This window comes from Cornus florida, unplaced genomic scaffold (genome assembly GCF_030987335.1).
Source record: "Cornus florida cultivar Cherokee Brave unplaced genomic scaffold, ASM3098733v1 CherokeeBrave_3.0.0_Hap2_Chr04, whole genome shotgun sequence".
Lineage (NCBI taxonomy): Eukaryota > Viridiplantae > Streptophyta > Magnoliopsida > Cornales > Cornaceae > Cornus > Cornus florida.
Genome location: NW_026775574.1, coordinates 60,012,242 through 60,039,625, shown reverse-complemented (window position 1 = coordinate 60,039,625; position 27,384 = coordinate 60,012,242). Strand labels below are relative to the sequence as shown.

Below are 27,384 nucleotides of genomic sequence, written 5' to 3'. Positions count from 1 at the left end.
ATGATATGAAAAGAGTTTTTTTTTTTAAAAAAAACTCTATAAAACACTAAAATCTACATAATAAAATTTAAATTAACCTATTTATCTATTTATTATTATCAATTTTTTAATATAAGAAAATCTAATTAGACAATAATTATTAATATAAAAAATATTTATTAATTGATATTTAAAATAAAATAATTTTTATAAAACTCTACCACAAATTAGCTTTTATTATGAGTTTCTTAATAAAATTAAATCTAATTAGACAAGTATATATTTAAAGAAAATAAAATAATTTCTATAAAACTCTATTACAAATTACCTATTTGATTTTCAATAAAACTCTATCAACAAAGATATATTTAAAGAGTTCTATAAAACTCTAACACAAATTACATGTTTATCTATTTATTATGAGTTTTTTTAATAAAAAGAAACCGAATTAGACAAGTATTATTAATATAAAAAATTATTTATTAACTGATACAAAAAGAGGTTTTAAAAGAGTTTTTAAAAAACTCTTAACACAAATTACTTATTTATCTATTTATTATGAGTTTTTAATAAAAGTAAATCTAATTAGACAATAATTATTAAAATAAAAAATATTTATTAATTGATATAAAAAGTGTTTTTAAAATGGTTTATATCAAACTCTAACACTAATTACTTATTTATTTATTTATTATAAGTTTTTTAATAAAAAAAATCTGATTGGCCACCAAGGGCATGACCACCATGAACCCACTTGCTTAAAGTGGTCCCTCTTGTTAGCTTCTGGAAAGGGACCCATAGGTTTTCGTGGGCCCACACGTATCGAACTAACCTGCAAAAGCTTACCATTAATTATTACACCATCACCAGTAAGGGTTACACGAAGACTTGTTTGCTATTGTGTGCCAATTTGATCTCTTTGGTAGGGGCCCTGTGGCAAGGGCAAATCTGAATTTTGGGTAGGGGCTTCTAGACAAAAGGTAAATTTCGTGTCTATTGCGAAATTTAAACAGGATCAGATGAATGTAATTTTATCATAAATTATTTTTTTATTTTAAACTCGTGAACTCCGAATTAGAAAAGATCAAATCCCTCTTTCGCCAAAGCTCCCAATCTTCCTGTAGCAATGAATATGTAACCTAGCCGACAAATATGGAATTTTTTATATAATGCCTCCTTTAAAATTATTTGTTTTAGAAATCCAGAATAAAATACAAAACTCTACCAAAGAGTTTTAGTATTTCTTTATTTATATTAAAAATATATTTATTAATTGATATAAAAAAGAGTTGAATTTCAGAGTAAAATACAGAAACTCTGTCAAATAGTTTCAGTATTTATTTATTTATATAAAAAAATATTTATTAATTGATATAAAAAAGAGTTGAATTCCAGAGTAAAATACCGAAGCTCTGTCAAATAATTTCAGTATTTATTTATTAATTAATATAAAAAAAGTTTTTATCTATACTATTATTAAAAAATATTTATTAATTGATATAAAAAGAGTTTTTATCTATACTATTATTAGATGTGTAAAGAGTTTCAATATTTATTTATTTATATAAAAAAATATTTATTAAATGATATGAAAAGAGTTTTTACAAAAAAAAAAAAAAAAAAAAAAAAAGCCTCTATAAAACACTAAAATCTACATAATAAAATTTAAATTAACATATTTATCTATTTATTATTATCAAATTTTTAATAAAAGAAATTTTAATTAGACAAGAATTATTAATATAAAAATATTTATTAATTGATATATAAAATAAAATAATTTTTCTAAAACTCTACCACAAATTAGCTTTTATTTAATAAAATTAAATCTAATTAGACAAGTATATATTTAATGAAAATAAAATAATTTCTATAAAACTTTATTACAAATTACCTATTTTATTTTCAATAAAACTCTATCAACAAAGATATATTTAAAGAGTTTCTATAAAACTCTAAAACAAATTACCTATTTATCTATTTATTATTAGTTTTTTTTAATAAAAGGAAACCGAATTAGACAAGTATTACAAATATAAAAAATTATTTATTAACTGATACAAAAAGAGGTTTTAAAAGAGTTTTTAAAAAAATCTAACACAAATTACCTATTTATTATGAGTTTTTTTTTTTTAATAAAAGTAAAAAATTCTAACACAAATAATTTATATAAAATTCTACCACAAATTATCTGTTTTATTTGTAATGAAATCTATCACATTAGACAATGATATATTTAAAGAGTTTTTATAAGACTCTAACACAAATTTCCAAAAATCAACTATTTTATTTTTTTTAAAACTCTATCACATATAACCTGTATTTATCTATTTATTATGAGTTTTCTAATAAAAGGAAATCTAATTAAATAAGGATATATTTGAAGAAAATAAAACAATTTCTATATCTCTGTCACATTAGACAAGGATATATTTAAAATATATATATAATAATATAATAATACATGTAAATAAAATATAAATGTTAAAGAATTTGATCATTTCAGTATTTATTTTTTAATATAATTTTTTTTAATTAATATAAAAAGAGAAATGTATCACATATAAGTATATAACCCTTGTATTTATCTATTTATTATGAGTTTTTTAATAAAAAAAATCTAATTTTACAAAGATATATCTAAATAAAATAAAATAATTTCTATAAAACTCTACTACAAATTAACTATTTTATTTTCTATAAAATTCTCTCACATTAGATAAGGATATATTTAAAGAAAATAAAATATAACCTAGGTCTTCCAAAAACCACAAACTCTATATAATAAATTTTTATATCAATTTCAATCTAATGTATGATTAGTATAATTGAATTTCTATTTTAAAATTTAATTAAAAATTAATATAATTGAATTTCTATTGTAAATTAAAAATTGTACTAAATTTCAAATTACCTAATAAAATTCAAATTACAAATTACCTAATAAAATTCAAATTACCTAAAAGAATTTGTTACTTTGCAAAACTTAAATATTTCACTATTAAAATAAAAAATTACTAATTAATAAAAATAAAATAAAATAAAAATATTTTAGTATTAATATTAAAACGTAAAAGAATTTATTAATTTACGAAACTTAAACTCTATCACCAATTTCAAAATATTTCAGTATTTATTTATTAGTATAAAATAAATATTTATTAATCAATATAAAAAGAGTTACAAAAAATTGCAATTTATTTGTAACGTTTATTGTTACAAGCTTTAAATCAACAATTAGAAAAAAAAAAATATAAAAACAAAAATTCTATAAGTTACAAAACATTCACCACGTGCATCGCACGTGCCTTTTCCTAATATATATATATATACTACTTTGATAACGTGTTATAACTTCTTTTCTAATTTTAAGGTGCACACATAATAATTTGAAGGTTAAAATTTTGAATTTTTCTAAGCTACTCTCAAAGGATTTTTTTGATGCATGTAAAATAAAAAGCTTTTATATGCTCAAAAATAAATTATGGAGTATTTAATTAGGCAAAAAAATTATCATAGAGTATTTTAAGACACAGACAGTCGACGCCAACATTATTTACTAAAAAAAATTCACACTTTTTCACATTGAAATCTTCGTTGAATTATTGACACAATTTTAATGAGAGTGTAATTTGTGTTGGTAAATTTGAAAGAGGTCAAAATTCTTTTTACTGTGTCAACTTTTACAATTAGAGATCCAAATTGTGTGGAGACCAATGATGCAAAAAGCAAATCCAAAAAGACTGACACAGATGGGGGACATGGGACTGTATCATCTTTTTTTTTTTTTATATATTTGTTTAAATTTCAGTTGCTTAATTATATTGTATTATGAGTTTAAATAATTGTTAATGTAATTTAAATTCAAGTAAAAAATTATTGTGTTTAATACACGCTTTTTATAAATAAATAAAAAAAAATTTAATTATTTTGTAAAATAATATAAAAATGTATTGTTTTTCATTTTATTCAAATTTTATTTCTAATTTTGTATAAACACATATATGAAAGTTTGAATTTAAATTTTATATCTAATATTCTAGCAAAAGTATATATATATATTTTATTTAATGCGAGTAAAAAACATACAGTAATTAATTTTTAAAAAATTAAAGCAATTGGAGGAGAGTATCCAGCTATTGGAGATCTAAATTGTGCGGAGACCATTGATGCAAAAGCAAATCCACCAATCGAGTTCATTTGTTTTGTCCTTTTGTCGGTTCTAATCATACTGCACACTCTCTCTCTCCCTCTCTTTCAAACTCATCTAAAATATCTCACCTCAATCATTCATCTCAATATTTCAGTATTCCATTTGCGATCCTAAAATGGGATCTTAAAATTAGAATAAAGAAATTTTAATTTAATTTTTTTAAATTTTAATTTTAATTTTAATGTGCCCATCTTGTGTTTCCTAATATAGATTATTTCTATTAAAAAAAGAAAAAAAGAAATAAAAGTATCTTTTATATAAAGCATATACTGAATTTGGAGACCACTTATGATATTATAACTTTTTGTGAGACATGAAATAAATAAATGTATTGTCTCTCGTTAAAAGAATAATGATAAAATGTATCTGATTGGTTGAGAATGATATCACTATGACGTTCATTAAATATTACGAGTACCCAGTGGACAAAATCTGGACCAAAGAAAAAGAGAACTATGTCGTGCTAGTAAGTTGACTGCAAATGCTATATCAGGTCGCAAGGTATATAAAAACACTGATTGCACTAAGATATAGTAATCCAACTTATTTCAGAATAGGTATGATTTAATATTTAAACTAATTCATATCTAATATGCCACTGTCCCATACTGGTGCATACAATCCACAATTAAAGAATTAATGTAATAAATGCTAAGTTTAATATAACATTATCTTTTATTCATATCAATTTAGTTAGATGTGTCTGACTTTAACTTTCTATTCTTTTTAAACTTAGCATGGTACTTATTTAAATTTAAATGATTATATTATTAGTAAGTTGTGTCAAGAGGTAATTATGAAAGAGTGGAGCATTTTTCTTTTAAGCATAAGTACATAGACTTGCACATTGGGTCAATTTTTTATATTTTATTTTAATTTTTTGTAGTTCCATATTTTGCAAGTGAACTTTGTTGAACATTGTACTCAACATTCTATTTTGTTAAAATATTTGAGAGAAATTGCAATATTTAATTTCCAATAAAAACATAATTAAAGCAATCTGAAATATTTTTGTGACACTGTTTTTTGTGATCAAAGTTTTTAAAGAAGCACTTTGAATCAGTTATGATTTATTCATTCGAACATAAAATTATGATTTATGATAAGTCTTCTATTTTTTATTTTCAACCTGAATATGTGTCTTTGAATATTCGTGTCAGAAACCCTTAACCCTAACCCAACTTATTTAATAAACGGATTATACGTATAACTCTTTTAATGACTTATTTATTAAAACAAAAAATATATATATATTATTTAAATTAATAATACTAATTAATTAAAAATAAATAATAGAAAATTATAAGTTTTACGAAAAACGTGTTACCTTTTTTCTTTGACATAATAATTATCATTTACTTTTCCTTATGATGACACACACTCTCTCTCTACCATCTGATTTTGCATCTCTCTCAATTTGCAATCCCTCAATCTCTATTCTCCCTCTCTCTACCATCTGAATTTGCATCTCTCTCTCTCTCTCAATCTGCAATCCGTCAATCTCTATTCTCTCTTATCTCACATCTACTGAATCTTCACTTTCCGTTCATCTATTTTATGTGTTTAATTTTATTCTTAAGTTTCCTCAACAACTTTTTAACCTCTGTGTTTTTCTGGTGCTCCCATTTTGCTCTCTTACATGCATCTGATTTTCCCTCACTTCTGTTAAATGTGAATTAGGCTCTGCGCTCCCCCCGCCCCCCCCCCCCCCCCCAAAAAAAAATATATTTTATTTCAATTCTTTGCGGTTCCCTATTATAAGTTTCAATTCAATTAAAATATATATATATATATTATTTAAGTTATTAATAATAATCAATTAAAAATAAATAATAGAAAATTATAAGTTTTAATTCAATCAAATTAATAAATAGTCTCTAATTTATAAAAAAGTAAATTATAAGACACAAGTTTAGATACTTATTTTTCGAACTTAAAAATAAATTTGTTTATGACATGTATAGTTAAACGAGTATAAATGGGTTACACGGGTTGAACTCTCTTAACCCAAACACGACACGATTAATTAAATGGATTAATCGTGTCGATCTATTTATGATCCGAACCCGTTTAAGGTAAACTTAAACCCGTTTAACCCGTGCTGTGTTCCAGTCGTGTCAAAATTTGTTACTCCTATTATCCCACATGAATATATAAATAAATTATTTGTTTTGGCATTAATTAAAAAAAAAAAAAAATTACACCTCTAGAATAAATTATCTCTTTTGACAAAACTAGAAAGGGCACTCAAAAAAAAAAAAACACATGTTATCTCGAATAAACTATATGTTTATGACGTTGGAATTATTGGAAGTGTCCATCAGCCGAGCCATTTTCTTTCTGATTTTTAATAATACAGTGTCATGACATAAAATCGTGTTAACTCTGTTTTTTCTTTGACATTTCTAATCTTCATCCTTTACCTTTTCTTTTGAAATATACTTTCTATTTTTTTCCTCTGGATTCAAATTATATGAAACAAACAAAAGGATTTTAAATTAGTGAATACATAAATCATGTTGTGGTATTTTGGTGATTGTTGTGGATGAAATATTACGTGTGTTATATTTTATATTGTTACTACATTAAACGGTTAGTAATAAACTATTTTAATACTTTATTAAGGATTTCATCTACCATTACTTGCAAAGTTGAGGGAGGAAGCAATCCGGCTGGCTCATAATTTATACTGTAGGGTTTGCGCTTTTTTTACACCTCAATTTGAATCTCTTTGTAAATTTCCTTACCAATTTTCAATTTTAGAGTTGCACATTGGGACAATTTTATTTTATTTTATTGTGATTCAATATTTTGCAAGTGAATTTTGTTGAGCATTGAACTCAACATTCTATTTTGTTAAAAATATTTGAGAGAAATTCCAGTGCCCAATTTTGAATAATACATGATTAAAGCAATGTGAAATATTTTTGTGACACTGTTTTTTGTGATAAGAGTTTTTTAGGAAGCAGTTGGAATCAATTTAAGTCAATTATGATTTATTCATTATAACATAAAATTATGATTTGCCATGAGTCTTCTATTTATTTTTTTTGAGAGAGACCAGTCTTGTATTGCACAGTATTTATTCCTAACTTTATCACAAATATTTTTTAAGAAATATTACTTTATATATTACTAGCTTTTATTAGTTTTCGTCTTTTATTTACCTTTTTTTAGTATGTTACCCATCTCTTCCGCATTTTCATGATTGCTATTATATTGCTTTACCAAAAACAAATCCAACATTAGGAATAGCTTTTTAATTTGTCAAATGCCATCGACCAATCAATCCATTTTTCTTTTTTGATGTTTCTTTAATAATGCAGTCCTAGTGCGCCATCACATGAAAATCACGTCCTTTTGCTTTTGCATTTTCCTTTATTAGTCGCTTTTAATCATTGTCAGAGTATTTTCAACTGTTGTGTGTGTATATATATATATATATTTGTATAAATATGATATGTGATAATAAATTCACACAAAAATTTTAGACTAATCATTTTTTAACTCCAGTTATTATTTTATATATTTGGTGTAAAAATGTATTTGCTCATAACAACCAATCAATCCCCAGGAGTATAGTGGCGTTGACAGGAATGTTGAAGGTAAATCCTTGAGATTTCGCTTTCGAACCGTACTCCTGACTGAATGGTACGTGTATTATAGGGCGGATACACGTGCTTTACGAAAAAAAATAAATAAATAACAACCAATCACGCGACACCACATAATTTTTACAAACTTATTTAATATATGGTTGATTTATTAATGGAATGAGAAAGAGGGAGGAGAAATGAAATATGCTAATGTGCGTGTGTAAAAGAGTTGTGCAAAATGCACAACAATTTTACACATTGAGGAGGTGGCAATGTATCTTAAGAGCATATCTCAAACGGTTGTATGTATGTATATATATATATATATATATATATATATATATATATATATATTGTATAAATTTGACGTGTCATAATAAATTTACACAAAAATTTTGGACTACTCATTTTTTGCTCTAACCATTATTTTATATCTTTTGTGTAAAAATGTATCTGCCAATAACAACAAAACCCACATAACTTTTGCAGAGTAATCTTTGCCTAATTACATTTGTGTAAAAAAAATAGTTCTCCTGATCACATTTGTCACTATCACAATTACATCTCTTAGATCTTTTGAGTCCTACAATGGGGCTCATTGATTTAATGATTACGATTTTAAATAATCAAGGGTTATTATTGAAGGTATTATACATATATATATATATATATATATATATACTGTATAAAATATGGATATATGTATAATTAAATTATTATTCTTATTTGATATATTATATTAGGCTGGTTATGAAATTAATCTTATGCATATAATATGCATAAAATGGTTATGTGTGAATTAATTTATTGTTAAGTTTAAAGTTGATACATAGTTGAATTGTATATATGGATGAATTGTCATAGGTGTAAATATATTGCCTAAATATTTGTATGAATAAAATACATACATAAAAAGTATGGTTAAGTTGTTAATTTAAAAGTATAAATATATATACTTAGAGGCATGGTTAAGTTGCCAATATATAAATAAATATATTTATAATGACATGATTGATTTGCCAAATGTATAAATAAATGAATTGCCAATGTATAAATAAATATATTTATAATGACATGTTTTATTTGTTAAAGCGTAATTAAATTGCTATGTGTTAGATGATTAAAATTCCATCTATGATTATTGAATGTGTAAGTTGGATTATGATTAGATATTCTTATATTAGAATAATCTAGTATTTAAAGGTTAATATAATATTTTTTATTTTAATATAAAATAATATTGGTACAGACATGAATGATTTCTCAAAGCTTGGGTATTGGATATGCGATTTAAATAATTACAATTATTATTTGGGATTGGATTAAATATATTATTCCTTTAATTACATTTTATTATTTAAATGGTTTAATAATTGTTTAGGATTGAATTAAGGTCAAAAGAATTTCTCTTTAAAAGAGATTGCAGATTGATTTAGGAATGATTATTAATTTAATCATTATTTAATAGTTTTAAATTTAATGAACTTATTAATGGATGTGATTAGTGTTTTATATATAATTATTTATATATATATGTGTGTGTGTATCATTATTTATTAAAGATAAAAACTTTAATAGGATTAGTTTTGGTGAGAGATGGTTTCTATCTGCCAATAACAATAAGTAAGGAGGCAAAGATTACTCTGCAAATTACTAAAAAAAAAAATTACAGATTATGTATATATTACACATTTTTTTTTAAAACGTAGATGCTTTCAGTTCCCTTTTATTATAGAAAAGAATCAAAAGATCTGCAAGATTTAGAAATCATTTGTGTAATGAGACTCCCCTAGAAAAATTTTGATGTAAGTTTTTGTAAAAAAAAAAAAAAAAAAGAAAAAAAAATGAATAATTTTGATGTAAAACATATGTTTCACATATCTTTGAGTTATAAAGTGTAGGGTTACATAAACTTAATTATAAACTTCTTTCCTAATTCTAATTGAACAGAATAATAATAATGTTTTTTTTTTTTGACACAACAACATAATAATAAGGTGCACACAAGATAAACTGAAGCTGGAAATTTTGAATTTTTCTGAGTTACTTTTAAGGAATTTTTCATAATTATTGTCTGTCGTATAAATTTTAAGTTTGTAATTTAGATTAAAAAATGATCACACAATCAAAAATTTTTTAGTGATAAATGTGTTGGTGACCAAAGTTTCTAAGAAAGCAATCCAAACCAATTTTACTCATTAAATTTACTGTCTACTTGTACACTTAAGTTTAAACCATTTAAGCCTAATTCTATAGATTTTGGACTGCAATTTTTTTGAGTTAAAGATGAAGTTTGTATAAGTATTTTTTTTTCCATCAAAACTAATTTTTTTTACCATATTCTTAACAAAATCAAAATCATATTTCGCAGAATTTCTTGTAAATTCATGTATTACATGATCCAATATCTAAAAACTGACATTAGAAGTTTTGTTTTTATTCTTGTAAAATTTTCTAGTGCCATGATGACTGACTGACATGAAAAACGTGTTCTCTTTTTTCTCATATCATTTACTTTACCTTCTCTCACTCTCTCTCTCTAACATCTGAATTTGCATCTCTCATCTCTCTCTCTCTCTCTCTCTCTCAATCTGCAATCCCTCTGTTCTCTCTTATATCACTGTCTCACCATCTCTCTCAATCTGCAATCCCTCTGTTCTCTCTTGTCTCACCATCTCTCTGTTCTACTGAATCGATCTTCCCTTTCCGTTCATCTAATTTATTTGTGTTGGATCAGACTTAATTGGAATTGAAATATTATGCCAGAGGTATGTCTTTAAATTAATCTCTTCTTTAGTTTTTTACCTTTCTGTTTTTCTGGTGCTCTCCCATTTCCTGCTTTGTATCTCTGTAATATCCCACATTCACTCTCTTAGTTTTTCCGTTAAATGTGAATTAGGCTGTCTTTTAGACCTGAATTTGTGTCTCTCTTGAGTGTCTCCTTGTGAATCTTCACTTTTCTTTCCAAAAAAAAAAAAAAAAAAAAAAAAACTTCACTTTTGTTTGTCATTTAAAATCAAACTCTCTGTATTTGTTAGCTTTCTCCTTGTTAAAGCTTCCTGTATTTCTGTTGCCATATATTTCCTTGTATTCTCTATTGCATCATACATCTCCTTAGAGAGACAAGAGACATTAAAAATGGAAGTGATTACTAAAATGGTGGAAAAGATGGTAGAGCCCATCATAGGCCGCTTGTACACATCCATCGGCCGTCAATTTGGTTATTTGTTTCACTGTAAGCAAAACATTCAGGATTATGCAGATGAAGTTGACAAACTCAGACGTGTGAAGGGAAGGGTCGATACCAAGGTTAAAGAAGCCTTGAACAATGCTCAAGTCATCGAGGATGATGTTTCGCAGTGGCAGACGAAAATGCAGAGTTCATTGCCGACTATGGTAGATGACATGAACAGATTGCTCCAAGGCAAAGAAAATCTCAGGTGTCTTGATGTTTGCTTACGTTACCGGTTGGGTAAGGAAGGGAAAAAGAAGAAGACTGATGTTACCAAGCTTATAGAGGAAGGCAACTTTGACTCTTTTGCACACCAACCTCCTCTCACTGGTATTTGGCGCTCAAACAGCATGAAGTATGAGAGTTTTGAATCCAGAGAGCGGGTTTTTAAGCAGATCATGGAGGCACTAAAAGATGATAGCAATTACAAGATTGGGATTCATGGGATGCCGGGCGTTGGAAAAACGAGAATGATGAAAGAAGTTGCCGAACAAGCTCAAAAATGTAAGCTCTTTGATGAGATCGCCCAAGTAGTTGTCACCCAAAATCCAAATTTAAAAGAAATTCAACAAAAACTTGCAGAAGGGTTGAATTGTAATTTAGAAGAAGAGACTGAAGATGCAAGAAAGGGGCGGCTATACCTTAGACTGAAAAATGGTAAAAAGATCCTTGTAATGGTGGATGACGTTTGGAATGATAAAATTAAGTTGGAGGGCATTGGAATTCCAGCTACAGATGATCATTTCACGGGTTGCAAAATTTTGTTAACCTCTCGGAGTAGAGATGTGTGCAAAGAGATGGGTGTTCAAGAAAAAGGTAACTTTCAAATTGGAGTCTTATCGGATGTTGAAGCATGGTCCCTTTTTAAGAAGAAGGTGGGAGATTCTTTTGAAACTCATGAAATGCAATCTGTAGCGGAAGAAGTGTGCAGAGAATGTGCATGTTTGCCATTGGCAATACTTGCAGTTGGTGGAGCACTACAGAATAAGAGTAAGCAGAAATGGAAAGATGCACTAAAACAACTAAGAAATTGTAGGGCAGATAACATTGGTGGATTGCAGGGAAAACTCTATTCACGCATAGAGTTGAGCTACGACTACCTGGAGTCTATTGATGCAAAGTCAATTTTTTTGCTCTGTTGTTTGTTCGGAGAAGATGCTGAGATTTTCATTGATGATTTGGTGATGTATGGCGTTGGATTGAGACTTCTCCAAGGCGTGGATACAATGGAAGAAGCACGGAATAGAACTCATGCGATCGTCGATACCCTAAAGATATCTTCTTTGTTGTTAGAAGGTAAAAGTGAAAACTATGTAAAAATGCACGATGTCATTCGAGATGTCGCCATTTCGATTGCATCAAAAGGGGAAGATGGCATGTTTATAGTGAAAGCCGGTGTTGAGAAGTGGCCAGAGGATGATGAATACAAAAGATGCAGAGCAATCTCATTAAGGTTGAGCAAAGATTGTGTGCTTCCCGATAATTCAGAATATCCTCAACTACGCACCTTAATGTTGGAAGGTTGCTATCGTTCACCAACTATTCCGAGTAACTTTTTTAAAGGGATGGAGAAGCTTGAAGTTTTACATTTGCGTGACATGGGCAACTTGACAGTACCATCGTCACTTCAAAATCTTCGGATGTTACGACTGTACCGGTGCAAATTGGTGAACCTAGCTTTTCTCAAGGAGTTGCGAAAACTTGAGATACTAAGCATTCAATATCCTAGTCTGGAAGAGTGGACTCTGGATATAGGGCAGTTGACTAGTCTACGGTCGTTGGATGTGAGAGGCTTTTCCAATCTCCAAATCCTTCCAGGTTTCATATCTAGTCTATCCCAGCTTGAGGAATTTCACATTCGAGACTTTGACCAATGGGAGATTGAAGGCAATGCAAGCCTGGTTGAACTAAATTCATTGACTCGCTTAATCAGTTTACAAGTTCAAGTGCCAAATGTCAAGTTACTGCCCATCAATGAGCTCCTGTCTAAGTCGTTAATCAGATTTCAAATATCCATTGGCCAGGGATTACACTTTTATGGTTTTGACGGTTCATCTACAGCAACAAGGATACTGAAACTAAAGGGAATTCCTTTGAAGAGGGAGCTTCACATTTTGATGGAGAAAGCTGAAGTGCTACATTTAGAAGAACTGGAAATTTTAAAGAATGTGAGTCAAGACACAGATGGTGAGGGGTTTCTAGACTTGAAGTATCTTAGAGTTTGGGATTGTAAGGGGATAGAACATTTATTTGGCAGACCAAATTGGAATTCACAGACCATCGGATCACGTGTGTCTTGTTCTTTTAGCAAATTAAGTATTTTGCGAGTATTCGAGTGTCCGTCGAGATATCTCTTCTCCGCAGCCGCAGCAAGAGGCCTTCTGCAACTCCAAGAATTAACTATAAGTTACTGTGAAAACTTGGAAGAAATAGTTGGAGATGACAATGAAATCATGGATAATGTTGTTACTTTTCATCAATTAAAGAAAATGAGGTTGGAGGATCTACCAAAACTGAGAAGCTTCAATGCCAATACGAAGAAGACGTCAGCTGAAGAATGCAATGTGTCCGGCCTTGCACAACTGTTTAATGATAAGGTATGCTCCGCATTATCTATCCACATTCCACATCATCAAAGCATCAGCACTTATCTTTTTCTTGCCAATATTTTATGTTATGTTCTATCTCATCCTTGGGTTTCTTTTGTACCTTTGTTTTTGTGGTTCATGTACTCTGTCAAACAAGCTTATCCTTGCTGGATAGAGTACATTGTAACTATTTTTCCTGTTCTTTTGTGGAAGGTTAGTGTTTGGTAATTCCAACTTTTTTCAACTTGATTATCGCTAAATAATAAATAGTAATAATTTTTGACAAAACATATAATTTATCATTACGGATTGAATTTTCTTTCTGGCTTTATTTTGGGATAGAATTTTGTGTTTGTGTGTTTGACAATAGCAATATACAGAATTTTAAATTAATTTTGATTTTTTTTTTTTTAATTTTTTTTTGAAGCACTAAACCTCTGTTTGCATGACATAACAAACAAGTTGGGTAAAGGGAACATGATAAAGTTCAGCAATTATGGCTTCTAATGAATTGAAATTGTAAGACCAAATTTTAATAGGTAAGAGAAAATGTGGAATTCAAATATAAGAAATTTGTTTCTTGTAATACATGAGCTCTTTAGTAATTTCATTCTAGGGAAAAAAAGAAATTGAAGCGCCGAAAGGATATTATTTAGGGAAAATAATTGACAAGGAAGGTTAATATATTTTATAATGCATTTAAAAAATATATGAAACATTATTGTAATTGAAGTATATGAAAATAATTGACAAGGAAGGTTAATATATTTTGTAATTGAAGATCAAATACTGAGTCAACCAGCTAATCAATTGAGACCAATGTCACGATCCGATTCCTCTCTAGGCCCGTGACACCATGCTGTCCTATTCATAACACTGAGTCAACCAGCTAATCAATCTCGACTCTTCTTGTGTCATTTACTAAATAAATTACCTTATGAGTTGTCTGTCAATGGTTGAAGCAGACAAGAGTCCTATGTTCTCTTCAGCTCTCCTCAGAAAGGTAAGGCAAAATTTGGTCTAGAGGTGCAAATGGCTAGTATTTAATTTTCGGATTCTTAGAACAAATCAATCTCGACTCTTCTTGTGCCATTTTTTTTTTTTTTTTTTTCGGATTCTTAGAACAAATCAAGTAGAATATCTGAACGAAAATATTAGAAACATACCGTAAAATTATTCCTACTTGAAAACTAACATATATTAAAATGTAATAAAATAACTATTTAATTTACGAACTCCTACCAAATGGATCTTGATATTATTTTGTATAAAGTGGTCTAAAGTGTCTTTTTCAATTAATTTTTTTTTTTTTTTTGTAACTTCACTTTCCTACGTCTTTGACCCGAGAATAGAGAACAAAGTTCAACTTTGATGGACTTGGGCCGTTGTTTTGGCAGCCTTGGGCTTGTCTGTTGTATTGGGCTTTTGCCTATTTGGATCTTGTTCAGTTACATAATCAATACACCTTATCTTTCAAAAAAAAAAAAAAAAAAAAAAAAAAATATTTATTTGTTTATTTTTTGTATCATTTTTGGCTCTGCACAAATACACCACATAAATTCTCTCTGGTGCGGGCAAAGCACCACATTACCCACTTGTCAAAATCTCATCTTGCAAAGCAATCGAATACTAATATATTGTTAATAAGTGAAAAAAATTTCAATGTTTATAATAGAGAACACTTACTAGAAATTTATTACCATAAGGAAATTTAAAATTTAATTCTCAAAATTACTAAAAATAGAAAAAAAAAATGCAAAATTACCTCTTCGTAATATAATTTGGATGACTGGTTTTATTATCTTGATAACACATTTTTGTGCAATTGTAATTAAATTAAGAATTTCATTTGTTTTTCTTAAAACAATATAATTATGTATTTAAATCCTTCAATTGTGTAAGCTTTTTCTATTCCTGTGCTTTGGTGAAGATTGTTACTTACAAATTCTTTCAATAAACTAAAAGCATCAACACTATGACAGTTTTTGAAGTACAATATTTCTTTGTTAAAATGTGATTTCAGATCATCAACACTATGACAGCTTTTTTGATGTGAAGTATTTCTTTTTTTAAATGTGATTTCAGATCATCAACATTAATAAATATGTTAAGTGCAATAATCTTAAAGCATCAACCCATAAATTTTTGAAGTACAATAAACTAAAAGCATTCTTGATTTCATATCTTTTCATTTCAATTAAATTATTACATTCTAGTAAGTCAAATATCTATTCTAACCTTTTTTTTTTTTGACCTTGTTCTATTTTTCCTTAAAAAATGTTAATGAATTTCAATTACATTTCCACTTTAGCCTTCCATTGAATGTTGTGTTTTGGTGGCTTTTTGTTACTGCATCCACATGTCCTTGAAATCAGTAATAAACTATCATATTTATTAATGTTGATGAATCTTCTTATCTACAAATTCTTTCAATAAACTAAACACAGCAAAAATATGACAATTTTTGAAGTACAAGATAATAAATGTGATTACAGATCATCAACACTACGACATTGCTATATTACTCTGCGATTGCAAATTCAATTTTCAAACCATTTCATTTACATTGCAATTCTTTTCTTTAGAAACTCCTTTTGGTCAACACTTTGTTTTCTCTTTAAAAAGAATTTTTCAATTACAATCGGGATTAGGAAGTTTTCTTAATTAAAAACAAATAGTTGTTTGCATGTCTATTTTGAAAAGTATCGACACTATGATAGTTTTTTGAAGTATAGTATTTCTTTTTTTATTTGTGATTTTAGATCATTAACACTAATAAATATGTTAAGTGCAATAATCTTAAAGCATTAACCCATAAATTTTTGAAGTACAATAAACCAAAGGCATCCTTGATTTCATATATTTTCATTTCAATTGAAATTCTAGTCAGTCTAATATCTATTCTGACCTTTTTTGACATTTGTGCTATTTTTCCAACATTAATTCATGAAATGTGACGTAATGAAATTTGCAGGTTAAGTTCCCAGCATTGGAGTTATTGGAGATTGGAGGTTTGGAAAGCCTCACAGCGATATGGGATAACCAATTATTCCTGGGTTCACAAGCAGAAGATTCCTTCCGGCAGCTGAGGTTCATTGAAGTGGATATGTGTGAGAAGCTAGTAAATGTCATTCCACCCAATGTACTCCCGTTGTTACAGAAACTTGAAAGCCTCATAGTTTGGTCATGTGATTCAATTGTATCTGGAGTTGAAGTGGTTGCTATTGAAGAAGGTGGTGATGAGATCGTCATGTTTCCTCAATTAAAGACCATGGAACTTTCAAATTTGCCAAAGCTCTGTAGTTTCTGTTGTAGTGGAGGATCCAAAGAAGAAGAAGAAGCAAGCGATAAGATCCTAGTGTTCCCTCAATTAAACAAAATGAAACTTTCAAGTTTGCCAAAGTTCAGTAGTTTCTGCTGCTTCAGAAATGAAAAAGAAAGCATATTGAAGGAGACTATTCCTCAACGAGATGCTCTCTTTAACCAAAAGGTATGTATGTTCATGTGTCCTTAAATTAATCCTAATTAACCTTGGGTGCACTGAACAACTGAAATTAATAAATGTCACCTAGATTTCCACAAGGTATGTACGTTCATGTGTCCTTAAATTAATCCTAATCCACACTTATTGATCCTATCACTTAACAAATCAGTTAATTTAGATGATGATATCTATCTAAATTACAATTTATCAAACAAGACATGATCATCATAACTAGACAAGCATTGAAATTTATTAATATCTATTTTACCTTCACGTTCAAAGAGAAAAAAATAAGTTTGGTTAGAATTTAATATATATTTTTTTAATCATGAGAATTGAATTTGGTTAGAGACTTTGGGGTTGATTGGTATTGAATTTTCCAGACACAAATCATCTCTCAATTTCTTATTTCTTTCTTTCTTTATTTATTTTTCTTTTTGTTAAAACGTAACTTATCACTCCTGAAATTTGATAAAATAAAATGAATTGAAACGTTTGAATATACAAACCAAATTTTTTTTTTTTTTAATAAAATTTTTGGATTCCTAGAACAAATCAAATAGACTGAATGAAAATATTAGAATCATACCTAACCTTGTCAAATGGATCTTGACATTATTTCGTATAAAGTGGACTAAAGTGTCTTTTTCAAATTTATTTATTTATTATTATTATATTTTCCTACGTCTTTTACTCGACTCTTGAGAACAAAGTTCAATGGGCACATTTTTTTTTTCTTTTAATTTTTTTTTTTTTTTTTTTTTTTTTTGGCTCTGCACAAATATACCACATAAATTCTCTCCAGTTCGAGCAAAGCGCCACATCACCCACTTGTCAAAACGTCATCTTGCAGAGCAATATAATACTAATATATTGTTGATAAGTGAAAAAATATTTTAATGTTTATAATAGGGAAAACATATCAAGAATCTATAACCATAAGGAAATTTAAAATTCAATTCTCTCAAAATTACTAAAAATAGAAGAAAAAAAAATACAAAATTACCTCCTCGTAATATGATTTTGATGGATGGATGGATGGTTTTATTATATTGATAGGTTTTTTATTTTTATTTTTATTTTTACAGTTTTAATGAAATTAAGAATTTCATTTTTTTTCTTAAAACATTATAATTATGTATTTAAATCCTTCAATTGTGTAAGCATTTTCTGTTCCTGTGTTTTGGTAAAGCTTTTATCTACAGTTTCTTTCAATAAACTAAATGTATGAATGACAGTTTTTTCAAGTACAATATATTTTTTTACAAATGTGATTTCAGATCAACAACACTAATAAATATGTTTCCTTAAAAAATGTTAATGAATTTCAATTAGATTTCCACTTAACCTTGCATTGAATGTTGTGTTTTGGTGGCTTTTTGTTATTGCATCCACACGTCCTTGAAATCAGTAATAAACTTTATTATTGTTTTCCTTAAAAAATGTTAAACCATTAATTTGGCAGATTGCGTTATTTTCAAGCAAAGAAAGGAATATTATCACCAGCAAGCTGATGTTTTGCAGGTTCAATTTCCTTGCTTGGAGAAGTTGGTTATTGAGAGAATGAACGAGTATAGGTGTCTCAAGCTATTAAATGTTGCTTCAACAGAATCACTTACAAGTTTTCAGAACCTTAAAGAGCTCCGTGTGAAAGAGTGCGACTCCCTGGAAGAGGTATTTAAAGTTAAAGGGTCAAAGGGAGCAGAAGAAACAGGTGCAAGCCATAAAGCTCTGGGAAAAGAAGTAGAGAACAATCTTGTGTTCCCTCAATTAAATGAAGTGGTCTTTAACAACCTACCGTCCCTGACGAGCTTTTGCGGAAGGAATTGCATTTCTGAATTGCCATCTGTAATAAAAATAACAGTAGAACGCTGTCCCAAATTGGAGATGTTTCCTTGCCGATACCTGAACAGTACTGAACCATTGCCAAATGAAATGGTAAGTCCATTAATTCCTATTACAGTTATGAGGAAACTATTATTCCAATTTTCTCTGGTGTTATTTGAAAATTTGCAAACCAATTTAAATCCATCTATTTATATACCAGAGCCTCAAAAATCAAAACAAGATAGAGCCTCAAATGAATCCACCAGCTGTGAGCAGGATGGGGGGTTTTCTTGTCAACAACCTAATATGCAGTTTTATATCTATAATTTGAGAAGAAATTGATTAATTTGTAGAGCATAAAAATGGAATTAGAACAGAAAATTAGAAGGTTCATTATTGCTTGGTTTGCTTTATTTTTTTAATCAGAATATTGTGGAGCTAAATACGGTGAGTGATTTCTGCGCGCAGGTTGAATTTCCTATCTTGGATAGATTGATACTGAGTGATGAGAGCATCTTCGAAGGTACATGCCATGTCCTTCCCTTTTGCAAAGTACCAAAATCCCTGGAGGTGAACAACTGCAGAAACTTAGTAAATGTTTATACCCTGCTACAGCGGTTTGAGACTACTCAATTGAGACTGGTGTATTTACCTAAATTGGAGCGTAATTGGATAATGGAACCCCAGGGGCATCTGGTATTTCACAACCTAACAAAATTGACAGTAGAACAATTGGAACTGAAGTATCTATTCTCACTCTCAATAGCAAAAAGTCTCACACAACTCAGGGATCTAAGAATTAAATATTGTGGTGTGATGGAAGAAATACTTAAAAATGAAGAACAAGATGCCACGGATGAAATTGTGTTCTCTCAGCTACAGCGTTTGATAGTAAAAAATTGCATCGGACTGAAGTATCTATTCTCACTCTCAATAGCAAAAAGTCTCACACAACTCAGGGATCTAACAATTGAAAATTGTGGTGTGATGGAAGAAATACTTAAAAACGAAGGAGGAGGAGGAGGAGAAAATGCCACGGATGAAATTGAGTTCTCTCAGCTAGGGCATCTGATACTTTCATATCTACCAAACCTCACATGTTTTTGTCAGGCAAACAATGCTTTTAAATTCCCATCCTTGACGCGTGTTGATATAACCAGGTGTCCGGAATTGAAGACTTTCACATCTGGATATTTAAGCACACCGGATATAGAAGTATTCAAAGATCAGTGGAAGTTAAGTCGTGTAAATGACCTTAATAATCATGTGCAACAATTTTGGGAAGGAAAGGTAACTAAGGTAACTACGAACATTTGCCTTTGTCCTTATTGGAAGACTTCACTTAGCCAATGCTTTCATTTAATTCGTTCACCTTCTGTTTAATTCAGGGAGTAGCAGTGGAGGATAATAATGATGCAGAAACAAGTTAAGAAGAGGGAGAAACCACGATGACCATATTCCGCTAAATCAGTAAATAAGGTATTGACTGCTGCCTTTTTTTTTTTTTTTTTTTATGTTTGACCAATCAAATTATAACAATTCTGTTAGTTGAGATAAATTTAAATACTTAGAGTGTGACCTATTTAATTGAATAGTGTATTTTGATTGAGGAGCATAGTAATTATATACTCGAATTACTGAATGTCTTCTCAGGATGTCCAATTTGTTTGTAGGATGTGAATTCTTTGTCATTTTTTTTTTTCGTTTCAAATTGTTTCTTTTCTCGGTTTCAGATTTCCTATCTTGAAAAACATCTACAAATCTCTCTCCACAATTCAAAGCAAGTTCATCTTTTTGTAGCTTTTAGTCAAATTATTGACCCTAAGCTAATGCACAAGAAATCCTAATCCCTCTTAACCAATTGTTGATCCTTTTGCAAAATTGAAATTTCCTTCAGAGAAAGCCGAAAAAACGAGAGTAGAATTTCCTTAATATATTGCTGTAATGAGATACAATTTCTAGAAAATTATAAATGTATTTGTAATTTATTATCTATCAATATTTAAGTTTTTGCTTATATTATTTTGTTTAAGTTTTTCTATTACATACATTCTCATTTTTCAACATTGCCGACCCCTCTGACTCTGCCACAGTGTGTTATATACGTATATATAATTTCATTAAATCAGTTATATTTTTTATTTTATTCTTACATAACCTGATATTGTTGGTGCTGATTGTAGTAGAATGGAAGAGGTTTTCAATTTATAACAATTCTCATTTGGGTCTTCCAGCCCACAAAAATAAAAGTTGTAGCAAGGTTGGGATTAGAATAAAAGCACTTGACCATTTGGATCTTCATGTACCTTAAAGTTCATATGATTTAAAGAGACGTCGGTTTGTTGATGATCCGTATAGCAAGTGGTTAGTAAAATTTAATATTTTTCATTTTTATGGGGAAAAAAACAGTAATGGATGAAACAAATTCAAAATAGTGATGCTATCACTCATGGTGGCAATTGCAGTGGTGCCTTTGATGGTTGCGGTGGAGATGAAACCGAGATTTAAAGTACTTTAAAGGATCTTTCTCAGACACTTATATATATATACACTAGTAAAACAGTAATTATATATATACAAGTAAAACAGTAAAACTGTACGTGAGTTGCACTTAAAATTAATTTTAAAATATTAATTAAATAATTATAAAATTTAAAACATAAAATTGACAGAAATATATAATTTTAAATTCAACTTTACAATAGGAATTCAATTATTGATAGGTGCATTTTCAAACTCATAAAACAATATCAAAATCAAGACTATTTTTTATTACAATCTACTAATATTTTGCTTATTTATATATTATTTATAAAATTAGAAAAGATGGGAAGACTAAATAGGCTAAATTATTTATATTTTTTCATATAGTTCCTTTATATATTTTCTTGTCTAATTAGAAAGACTAAATTATTTATTTTCTATATATATTCCCTAATCTAATTAGATTTCCTTTTATTAAAAAAAAAAAACTCATAATAAATAGATAATTTGTGTTATTCTAAAAGGAAACTTACATACTGAACATATAAATTTATTATTAAAAAATAATATACTATTGCATGTGAGTAAAATTTAATTTAATATCAATATTTAATAAAGTAATTAAATAATTATAAATTCTAAAATATCCATTAACATAAAATTGACACAAGGTAAAATAAAAATATAATTTTTAATTGAACTTTACAATAGAAATTTAATTATTGATAGATGTATTTTCAAACTCCTAAAATAATATCAAAATCAAAACTATGTTTTATTACAATTTATTAATATTTTATTTATTTATATATTAGAAAATTATTTATATATTATTTATAAAATTAGAAAATATATGGAGACTATATAGACTAAATTATTTATAGTTTTTATATATTTCCTTGTTTAAATAGAGAGACTAAATTATTTATTTTCTTTATATATTTCCTTAACTAATTAGATTTACTTTTATTAAAAAAAAAACCTCATAATAAATAGGTAATTTGAGTTTTATAAATAGACTAAATTATTTATATTTTTTTACGTATTTTCTTGTTTAATTAGAAAGACTAAATTATTTATTTTCTTTATATACTTCCTTATCTAGTTAGATTTCCTTTTATTTAAAAAACTCATAATAAATAGGTAATATGAGTCTTATCGAAACTCTTCTAAACACATTATATTAATTTTAAAATAAAAAATGGATATTTATTCATTTATATATTAAAAAATTATTTATATATTATTTATAAAAGTAGAAAAGATGTGTAGACTAAATAGACTAAATTATTTATATATTTTTATATATTTCATTGTCTCATTGAAAGACTAAATTATTTTTTTATGTTTTTTTATATACTTCCTTAACTAATTAGATTTACTTTTTTTTTAAAAAAAACTCATAATAAATAAGTAATTTAAATTGTCTAAATAGACTAAATTATTTATAGATTTTTATATATTTCCTTGTATAATTAGAAAAACTAAATTATTTATTTTCTATATATATATTCTTATCTAATTAGATTTTCTTTTATTAAAAAAAATCATAATAAATAGGTATTTTGACTTGTATAAAAAACTCATCTTCTAAGCACCTTATATTAATTTTAAAATAAAAACGGATAACAGACATGTAATTTGTGTTATTCTAAAATGAAACATACATACTGAACATATAAATTTATTATTAAAAATTAATGCATGGAAACAAATTAATGTACTAAAACTCATAATGATAAAAAATATATATTGTGGAAAAATAATTTTGCATTATTATTTATTATATATAAATAATATTATTAAAACTTATTATTTTTTGAAATAAAAATATTATAAAAAATTTAAATGAACTATAAATAAAAAATTAAATATAAAAATAATTTTGTATATAGAATTCTTAGTTTAAAGTTTTATGGGTATATTTTGATATAGAATTGTTGTTATGTATTTATTGAAATAAATTATATATTTATTTCCCTAATTAGATTTCGTTTTACGGAATTTCTATATTTCATACTACTATATTATTATTATTAGTATTTCTCCTCTAATAAGATTTCCTTTTATTGAATTAAAATAATAATTTATTTAATATTATATATTTTTCTTGTCTAATTAATATTCTTTTTATTGAATTTTAGTAATTCAGTATTAAATTATTTTATATTTTCTTATGTAATTAGATTTCCTACTACTAATATTATTATTAGTATTTTCTACTACTATATTATTAAAAAAATCATATAATACTTATATTTTATTTTATAATTAGATTTTTATTTATTGAATTTTAGTATTTCCTACTACTATATTATTATGATTATTTTATTCTCTAATTAGATTTTTCTTTATTGAATTAAATAAATAATTTTTTTTAATATTTTAAAATTCTTATTGAATTAGATTTTCTTTGATTGAATTTTAGTAGTTTGATTTTTTTTTTTTTTTTTAATTATATATTTCTGTAATGACCCGGATTTTTCGGAAATTTTTTTTCCGTTATCTTTTCCCTTCTGAGTTTGGTTTCTTGTCGATTAGTGTCATCTCGAGTGCTCTGAAATGATTTCTGAAACTCTTTTATTTGGATTGACAATTACCTTTGAGGATCGAGTCATTTCCATATTTTCACTTTTTAGACCCTATTCATTTTTCGTCCTTTCCTTATTTCGTCTTTTTCCCTATTTTGTCTTTTCTTCGTTTGTCACTTTGTTGGCGTAACCACGCTTCTTGTGTCCGGAGTTGGTTTTTGATTTCACGTACGTTCATCTTGAATGGTTTTCATGAAGTACGTATTTTTACTTTCGCAAGAAAGTATTCTGGTTACTCCCGGTGTCCATAGGGGTATGAATGCAAAGTTCTTTGGGAACTTTTTCCTTTCTTGGGGTATTTTTCGTAAATATCTTTTGAAGATATTTTATTTCAGGAGTTTTTAAAAAAATATTTTTTGGAAGATATTTTCATTATGGGCCATTAGTGGAGTTTTCACTTTTTGGAGGGGCCATTGTGCAATTAATGAAAGTTATTGCTAAATGTCTTATTTTGAGCCTGGATTCTCGTATGGGATTCATTTTCACTTTTCGTCGAGTCGTGGACTCTTAGAATTCCCTTCTGGTCGATGTTTTCCAGTTTCATGATTTTTGGCCCTAGTTTGCGCCAAACTTGTTTGGGGCATAACTTTCTACTTGGAACTCGATTTTCGACGTCGTTTCTTCCGTTATTCATATTTTCTCATTATGAATCTTTTTTGTTCACGGAGTTTTGCCGTTTGAGCGCGTCTATGCGAATTTGACTTTTCTGGATCCGGAGGGGCCCGTTCGGGGCACTTTTATGGTTTTTCAATAAATAGGGTGTGAGAAGAAAATATCTGAGTTTTCTCTCTCTCTCCTATCTTCTGGCCGGAATACATGGCAGCCATGGCTGCCATCTTCTCTCTTCTCTTTTGGTCCACTTTTCCTTGATGAAAAGTCTTCGGCCTTAACGTTTATTATTCCCCTCGACGTGCTCTACCATTCCCCCTTATTAGAATTCAGTTTTGGCCATTTCTTGAGTTCGAGTTTGGATTCAAGTTGTGAATTTGATAGGGCTTCCTTGGGGGTTATGTTCACAGTGTTGTCCCCGACAAAACCTAGAAGTTTCGTCGGATTCAGAGCACATTCATTTTGGTGGGGATTTGAGATTTCATCTCAAATGGAGGTAGGGAATGTTTTAGGATTATTTGTGTGTTGTATTATGTATTTCTCATGATTATACAATCTATACGTATGCCTTGTATCAAATCTAGAAAGTTAGTAATATTTAATTCTTTGTATAAGATTAAATTTTCATGATAAGATATAACTTGGATTTGAATTGTGGCATGCTAGAAAGTTTAGTTTTAATATTTTTATTAACATATATTTAATTGGAATTATTTGAATAAAAGTTGCATCTTTTATTTAATATTTTTCTTTGTGAAAGATTAATTCCCATGGCCATACTTTACATGAAATGGATATGTGTTATGCTTCTAAATTAAGTTTTGGTATGTTAGTAAACATACTTTAATTTGAGAGCATTTGGTTGAGTTTGAAAATCTAGAGACTTTAATTAAGAGAATTAATTAAAATCTATTTTGTGGTTTCATGGGCTTAATTAAGCGTTTGTGTGAATATATGTGATGACCATGATATGTCTTTTAACATATATTAAATTGAGACCATTTGAAAATGATTTGAAATCTAGAGAGTTTGATTATTTTGATGTAATTAAATTCTATCTTGTTTATCCATGGATTTAATCAAGTTTTAGGAATTGCTTCTACTTTAAGATCATGGATTTAGACTTGTGGTGTATTCACTTGATTATGTTTTAATCATTGAAAAGCGTTGTTGTTAAATTTATATTCATAAGAATATGTTTCTAATATGAATATATTGTTGACTTGTGATTTCATAGCATTATGAATATGAAATGTTTATTATGCACAATTGAGAGTTATATTGCTAACTTGTTACTATGTAGTAATAATATGTGTAGGTTGTGAACTTATTTGGTATATTTTGGATCCTCTTAGGACATTGTTGTTACATGTGACATGGCTAGAGTGTGACTCTAGTGCGGGAGGTATGAGTTCTCCCTAATTGAGATAGTGCGCACTTAGGGTGGTCTTCCCTACGGGTTAGTGCCTGGAATAACCATTGAGGTCTCGGCAGAATTCCGAGCGTGATATCCAAGTCTTCCACTATTTGTTTTCGCATTCAATTCCAAATTATCAATCATGTTTATATTGTGACTTGTTGTTTTGACTATTGGCGATTTGATGTTGTTAAGTACATACATATTAAATTGTTATATTTAGTCGATTTCACACTTTTAGATTTCTAGTTGATAGTCTAGAGAATCTATGTTTTGATGTGTGGTATTAGATATTCCAATTATACTAAATTGTTATATTTAGTTGATTTCGCATTTTTGATATTAAATTGGTTACCTTGAAAATCTATATCTAGTTGCTTTGTGTAAGCATGTTTCTATCTAGGTGCTTTGTGTAAGCATGTTTCTATCTAGTTGCTTTGTGTAAGTATGTTTCTATCTAGTTGCTTGGTGTAAGCATGTTATATCTTGTTGCTATGTGTAGCATGCTCTTGTGTTGTTGAAATCGCATAAAGGATATGTTTTATGCTAGTAATGATCTTAGGTAGTTAGGATGCTTCCTGAGTCTTACTTTTGACATAGACGTTAGGTGGAATGAACCACAATGATTAAATCATGCAAACTTGTAAAACTTAGGTCGATGCATGCTCATTTCCTACGAGTAGTTTTATATTGCTCACCCCTACGTTACTGGGGCATATTTCAGGTACAGGGTACGAGATTGGTGAGTTGCACATGCTTTGGGTGAATTGCAGTATTGAAGTTTCTTTAGAGGCTTTCTTGTTCACATGCAGGTGTTAGCATGTTTAGTTTTGCCTATGTAATGTAATGTTTCTAGTTTGGAGGTTTGACATGTGAAATTTTGTAAATGGAATGTAATGAGGCCGCAGACCATTGCAACATGTTTCAAATATTATATTACACTTGCGTGCATGTTCACATCATCACATACTTGCATATAATGCAAATTGAACATGCCATGGGGGATTCCAAGTGGACTTTCAGCCATGGATGCATAACAGGAGGTTTGTGCACTTTCTCGAGTCATTTCGGTCAACCAAAATGCCTTTTGGGTTTTGTTTGAACCTTGAAACTTCACTTTCCAGTAGCTAAAGTCAGCATTTAGGGTCATTTCGGTCGACCGATGGCTCATTTCGATCGACCGATGGTTCCTTTTGGTGTATCAAACCAACCAAGCCTTAAAGACTTGTTTTCAGCTGAAATTTTGTCCATTTCGGTCGTCCGATGGGTCATTTCGGTTGACCGAAATAGCTAGATCCCGAGAGTAGCTTCAGTCTAATTTCAGCACTGATCTTCCAACTTCAAAGAGTCATAACTCCTTCGTT

The 27,384-nt window shown here is 28.3% G+C and overlaps 1 protein-coding gene across 5 annotated transcripts; it reads left to right on the top strand.

Moving 5' to 3' along the window:
* Positions 1–10,256: 10,256 nt before the first annotated feature.
* Positions 10,257–26,940, top strand: LOC132303345 (disease resistance protein RPS2-like). Of its 5 annotated transcripts, none has more exons than XM_059800571.1 (6): positions 10,258–13,617; positions 16,583–17,098; positions 18,617–19,030; positions 19,388–20,209; positions 20,308–20,398; positions 26,745–26,940. In XM_059800571.1, the coding sequence occupies exons 1-5, from the start codon at positions 10,927–10,929 to the stop codon at positions 20,347–20,349; spliced, it is 4,485 nt and encodes a 1,494-aa protein (XP_059656554.1). In that variant the 5' UTR covers positions 10,258–10,926; the 3' UTR covers positions 20,350–20,398; positions 26,745–26,940. The 5 variants fall into 5 exon arrangements, with proteins under 5 accessions (XP_059656555.1, XP_059656554.1, XP_059656553.1 ...); XM_059800570.1 differs by lacking the exon at positions 26,745–26,940 and adding an exon at positions 25,959–26,731 and having other exon boundaries at positions 19,388–20,218; XM_059800569.1 differs by having other exon boundaries at positions 10,259–13,617; positions 19,388–20,218.
* Positions 26,941–27,384: the final 444 nt, after the last annotated feature.